The following is a 6347-nucleotide window of genomic DNA, read 5'->3' as shown; positions in this document are numbered from 1 at the left end:
GACAATGATTCAACCCAGAATTCCAAGGGGCGGGGGAGACTGCAGGAACTATGGGATAGCTAAGGAATAGCTACCCACAATGCAACGCTCCAGAAATCGACGTTAGCCTTGGACCATGGACGCACACTGCCGAATTACTGTGCCTAGTGTGGCCGCGTGAAATCGAATTTATAATATCTGTTTTATAAAACTGGTTTAATGTAATTCGGAGTTATCCTGTAGTGTAGACGTAGCCTGAGAAAGTGCCAGATCAGTTCCTTCCTTACTGTCAAGTTAGGGCAGGAGCTGCCATTAAAGGCAGGCAGGTTTGCATGCCCACACTGCTCCAGCAAGGAAGGCAGTGAACGGAGAGCCAGTTTGCTGTCAGGGGGAGGTGCTGAAAAAGCTGTGGGCTGGAACCAGTCCTGTGCAGAAAAGAAGCTGCTGACTATGGGACAGCTGAAGCCCCCAGTTCCCAGGAGCTCCTGGCAAACAGCCAGCCTGGTTGTGCTGGAAACCAGGCCTTGGTGGCTGGCGTGGTGCATGCGTCCTGGGGTCAGTGACTGGCTCGTACCTGCTCTGTTGCCCTTCCACCCTCACAGAGCCCAGTCCCCCTCTACTCCATTTGCCCCCTGCTCCCAGGCACAGCACTGGAACCTGGGCTACTCTAGCACAAGACCTCCCCAGACCTCAGCTCCACCCATAGACCTCTCAGCCAGTAAATGAGGGGGATCCCCGTATCCCCTCCATTGGTGACAGACAATGCCAGGGATCCCCAAATCCCACCCTGAGGGTGCCTGGCCCTCATGCCAGGGCACATTCCTGGACAGTCGCTCCTTGAAGATGAGGCGTTCTGACCTCCCAGATTCTCACCCTCCTCATTGTGGGCATGCTGCCCTCCACCTCTCTGTCCTGGCACATGCCCCCATAGACACTGTTCTTCTGATGCTCCTTGGCCCCTCCCTGCATATGCCCCATGTCTGGTGCTACTTCTCCACTGTTTATTGGCCCCTCTGCCTTCACATGGCTCAGATTCAGCTTCTCCAGGATCCCCTGTCCTCCCACACAGGCACAACCCATGGGCACAGCTCTCCAGGGCTCTCCGGTGCACACCCTGGGCACCACCCATGCCGGCCTCGCTCCTTCCCAGCCTGAGCTCTGACTGCGCAATAACCTCAGCCATGTTTAGAAATCTTGCTCTAGTGCAAACCTTTGTGACAGTCTCTGATCCGCAGCTGGCAGCTCATGTTGCTGCAGGGAATATTCCTTGTGTTTCTGGGCGGTGGAGCCCGCAGGTCCTGGTGCCTGGGAATTGAACCAATTCCCTACAGCAGCCTCTGTGCTTCTCTGGAGGAAGGTAACAGAGGGCTGGTGATCCCCAATATACCTTTCCCATCCCCTGACAGCCATGGAGCCCCCTACTCCTGCAGGTCTGATGATGAGGGAGATTGTACCAGCAGGGAAATGAGAGAGGGCACCAAGGCAAGACTGGGATGGAAGGTGACCAGGAACGGAGCTGGGAATGGACAGAGATAGGAATGGGGAGGGGAATGGACTAGGATGGCTGCAGTGGGACTAAGGTGACCAAGTGTCCTAATTTTATAGAGACAATCCCAATTTTGGAGACTTTTTCTTATATAGGCACCTGTTACCCCCCACCCTCTGTCCCAATTTTTTACACTTGTTATCTGGTCACCCTAAGTGGGACTGACATGGGGCTGGAGGGACTAGGGGAGGTGCAGGATGAGAAGGAGAGTGGGTAACAGAGGAAGACAGGGATAGAGGTTGTGGGGAGCCTCTCAGGGGGTGGGCGGGGTCAAGCCCTGGATGAAGTCTCGCTCTCCTTCTCTTTCCCCCAGGGAGATGCTATTTCTCCTCATCACTCTTGATAACAACCCTGCCCATTTTATCATGGCCAAGGTCTCTGTGCCAGGCACAGACTGGGTGGCTGCACGCCTGAGAGGTTAGGAGTTGGCAGGGAGGGCCCCAAGGGCTGGGGAAATGCACAGGAGTCTCTGACCAGACACAGGGTGAGCCTGGTTGAGGAGTCCGCACTGGGGGGTGGGGGCGGGGAGCAGAGGAAAGCCCTGGCAGAGCTCATGCTGCCGGCACAGTCTGCTACAGTAACCACTGCTCAGCTGTGGGTACAGCCGTCTCCTCTCCCCACAGCCAGGGGCCCTGCTCTGCAGCTTCTCAGCCCTGCTACCTGGGGCCCCTCCATTCTGCAGGGCATTTCTCGCACTCCAGCACTGAAATTTCAGACCAGCTGGCAGAGGCTCCAGGGAGGCAGGTCAGAGCTGACTCTCCCAAGCCATACTTCAGACAGGACCCTTTCGAGGAGGGCACCCCTTCCTCCCCAAAGATTGCTGCACAGTGTAACACAGAGCCCTGAGCCAAACCCCCTCCCAGAGACAGGAAAGGCACCTGGCAGGGCTTTCTCTTTTGCTGCAGCAAAATCAAGTCCAGCTCAGCCCTGTCCTGCCCCATGGAGCAAGGGCTGAGCTGGGGGAGCCCAGCTGACACCCTCTGGTTCCAGAGGCCCCAGGTGGGATCGAGTCTCTGCCCCGACACACACTCTGCCCCCAAGATCTTAGCAGCAGATTTACAAGCACCCAGCCTGAAGCTCCCCCCGGTGCTGGCCATTGGAGCACACATTGTACGCAGAGCACCAGACCTGCCCCTCTGGCACCAATGGGCAGGTTCTTCCCACCATCACGTCCACAAACCACATTGCTTCAATGCATCTCCTGGCACAGTAGGAGGAAATGACGCAACCTGCGGAGAGTAATCACTCCCCAGGACGCTGCCTGTGCAGATCCCTTGAGTGCTAGTGCAACCCTATAAAACTAAACCACATGCCACAGCTTCCCCTGAGTCACCTCAGCCCTGATGCAAGTAGCACTTCCAACTACCAGCATGTGCTAAGAGGCAAGAGGCAGGATGCAGAGACCCTGGAGCTGAAGCCTAGTCCAGCCAAAGAGCTGGGTCCATGTGGGCATGGTGCTCCCAGCTCAGCACAACTTGTCTAACAGGGTGATGGAGGGCAGCACAGGGCCCAGCTGGGAGAAGGGGGGGTGCAATGGAGGGTCGGCGGGGAGCTGAGATGAGGTGGGGGTGATGAAGAGGTGAGGAAGGGGGGTGATACTGGAGTGAGACAGTGGCAAGGACAATGCCAGGAGTAATAGATTCTGACTGCAGGCACTGACTGCTCTGTGCCCATTGCTCAGTCTGGCTCAGCTCTCCAACTGCACTCACTGCTGTGTTCTCAATGCCCGCCTGGCTCTGACTCCTCTAGAGCTGCTGCACTCTCTGAGCTCCCAGGAACCACCTGAACATGGACAACACAACTGCAGCCTCACTCCTGTATTGACACCCCTGAGACCTTCCAGCAAGGAAATATGACAGCACCCCCTCCGCTATATTACAACACCGTGCCCCCTGCAGTACTGACACCTCTGCATCCCCACTCCCTGGGCTCAGCAGCAGCCCTGTCAGCACCTGACCGGCACAGCAAAGACCCTTACCCAGAGCCATAAAACATGCAAGACACAAGCCCAGCACCTAGAATGCAAACACACACTGGGCAGCGAGGGAGAACAAAGCCAAAACTGCCCCAGTCCCCTGCACAGAACAATCACACTGGTACAGACATCACTGCAGCTACGTGCGCAGAAATAGACAAACCCTCACCAAACACAGACTCAGTGACCATAAACCAGGGGCGGGGACCAGGTGGCACAAAGCATAGGCCAAACTCACAGAGCAGTGACTGTTCAGCCAGTGGACAGAGAGAAAGAGAAACATTCTAGTCCAATGTCCCACAGCAATGGAACAAATGGAAGTTAGACTGCAACTATCAGGAATTCTAAGCAATATCTTACCAGAGTGAAGAACTGCTGGACCCTGGAGATGGAAAGAAACAGCCCCACACTATGGAACCACCTGTCCTGGGGCAGGGATGGGCAGGAACAATAAATGGACCCAGGGACTCGAACCCCAAAGACATGAAGCCCTGACCTGGGAGAATCATATCCCCACCTCCAACAGAGACTGCAGTGGGCTGTTTCTTTCTTGCACTTTGCAGCAGTTGTCCAGCCATTCATGACAATCAAGTCTTACTGAACTGATGTGTGTGACAGTCCCTGAAAGCCTCCTGCACTGAGACATGATCACAGCCCTTCCACTCTATCACACCCTCCGGGCCTTGCACCGAGATGTGGCTTAATTTATTCTTCCATCAGAACAGAGTGCGACTGATGCTGTTTGGAAAAAAAAAACTGCACTTTTCTTTCCTGCTCCCCAGGTGCCTCATCGATATCTCAGGTGATTCAGGCAGATTCTGTGATAGCCCAACACTGCACTAAGGGGCCTTAGACGCCAGTGTGAAATGGCAGCTGGCGGTAGCACTGCTCTGATCCTATTAGAGCAGTGGGTCTGAGCAAGCTCACAGCCAATAGACCAATGCTACAGATGAAAAGCTCCATAAACCAGCTCAGCATTGAAATATCCATGCAGCTGTTTCAGGTCCATCTCCATATGCCTCCCCTCCCCCCAGCACCTTATTGCCCATGTGACTGTGCCATCAATCTTGACAGCCTCGCTCGCTGTCCAGGCAGCTGTGCCTGGCCACCCCGTCTGAGTTGCTGACTGTACCAGTCACATGCAATTGCTTTACCCTGAGTGTTAGAACTGTAACTGCCAAGTTGACATTAATCCCTTTGATCTGATGGAAAAAGGAATCCATGTGTGGAAAGGGGCTTGGGGCCCAGTGAGGAGAAAGGGGGGTGGCAGGAGAGGGCTCAGGAGCGGTATGCAGAATGCAGGCAAGGTGAGCAGGAGAGGTGAGGGGTGTGTGCATGGTGGGAAGAATGGGACCACGTGCTATGCAGGATGTCAGCCTGTACGACTATCACAGTCCCTTGTGACTTTAAGATCTATAAGTCTGTGCATATAAGGAGGGGACTAAGGTGAGGGAAAGGGGGCACAGAATCTATACATGGTGGGTGAGCGAAAGGGGGCACAGAATCTATACATGGTGGGTGAGCGAAAGGGGGCACAGGCTCTATACACGGTGGGTGAGCGAAAGGAGGCACAGGATCTCTACATGGGGGGTGAGCCAAAGGCGGTGGAAGGTCTGTAAGGCTGTGTATACAAATGCTTGTTTAATTGGCAGACTGGGCAGAGCGCCTGGCTGGGAGATGTTGCTGTGGTTACACCTGACCAAGCGATTCCAGTTTGTAGGTATGCTGGGTTCTCCAGGGTCAATACAGCTGGCAACCTTCTCTGCATTGTGGTGCCACTTGTGGGTCATGTCCTCTTGTCAACGTGAAGCTGGGATAAATTCCATCCCCACTGACTGAACTTTTGGTGGGAGTCCCCAGGGGCTTAGCTGCTGCTGTGATAGGTGCCCTGGCTGTGTGCGCTGGGTCCAGCCAGTGCTGAGAGACAGGAAGCGGATCGAGGATTTGGGCTGGAGGCAGAAACTGAAGCACTGTCTGTGCAGGGGCATTCCTCCAGCAGAGCTCTCATCGGCCAACATGCCCTCTCCAGCAGTGTAGCAGACAATTACCCCATAACACAAACAGGACATGCTTCATTCAGCCTTCCTGGGATGTGTTAGAGAACCATCAGGGAGACCCCAGCCAGCCCTGTGGGGAGCAGAACCAGCGCCAAGTACCCTGTGCCCCATCTCTCCCTAGAGTGAGCAGCCAGACACCAGCGGGCTGTGTGTGCCCAAGGGAACCAGAGACAGAGTCTGGGATTTACTCACCTTTCTTTTTGGAGTGAGAAGAGTCCTCTGAGCCATGTTCGTCCTCAGTCCAGCCCAGGGCAGCAAGCAGCAGGAGAGAGAGACCCAGCCTGGTGCAGCTCATCCTCCAACAAGTACCAGTTCAGTGGGACAGCCCCACTTCTCCACTACAGAGCCTGCCTCTGGCTGCCAGAGTAGCAGCCAGTGCTGGGCGGCCGGAGCTGAACTGTGTCTACGTGAGAGGAAGAGAGAGAGAGCAGGAGTGGGAGGGGGCAGTGACTCACACAGCCTTTACCTTTTATAGAGACTGCAGGCAAAGTCTGTGGGGCAGGTGAAGGGTGAAATACATCCTGCATTGGGAGCTTGCCTTAAGTTCAATGTCATTGCCAGCTGGGGGTCTGGGCTGGGACCAGGGTGTGTGTACGCACAGCCTTAACATGGACTAGAGCCAAGGGACGTTCCCGGAGCTTGAATAGAGTTTCCTTTTCAGACAACCTACCAGCAAAGCAGCTGAAACACAGCTACAGCTCTTCTCCCATAGCAACAGGGCCTGGGACCGACCCTCCATTATCCCCATAACCACAGCTCCTCTCCCATAACAATGGGGCCTGGGAGCAAC

At 55.1% G+C, this 6347-nt stretch overlaps 1 protein-coding gene across 2 annotated transcripts in view; it reads right to left on the bottom strand.

The window, feature by feature from the left end:
* CA9 (carbonic anhydrase 9) overlaps positions 1-6127 on the bottom strand; it is a 38013-nt gene extending 31886 nt beyond the window's left edge. The window contains exon 1 of one of the 2 annotated variants that reach the window (XM_032800970.2): positions 5750-6127. In XM_032800970.2, coding sequence (XP_032656861.1) covers positions 5750-5852 — 103 coding nt within the window. In that variant the 5' untranslated portion in view covers positions 5853-6127. The remainder of the gene's footprint in view (positions 1-5749) is intronic. The other variant, XM_032800968.2, reaches the window with a different exon arrangement.
* Between the last annotated feature and the right edge of the window lie 220 nt (positions 6128-6347).

This window comes from Chelonoidis abingdonii, chromosome 6 (assembly GCF_003597395.2).
Source record: "Chelonoidis abingdonii isolate Lonesome George chromosome 6, CheloAbing_2.0, whole genome shotgun sequence".
NCBI lineage: Eukaryota > Metazoa > Chordata > Testudines > Testudinidae > Chelonoidis > Chelonoidis abingdonii.
The sequence above is the reverse complement of the archived record's forward strand: the minus strand, read 5'-3'. Positions and strand labels throughout refer to the sequence as shown.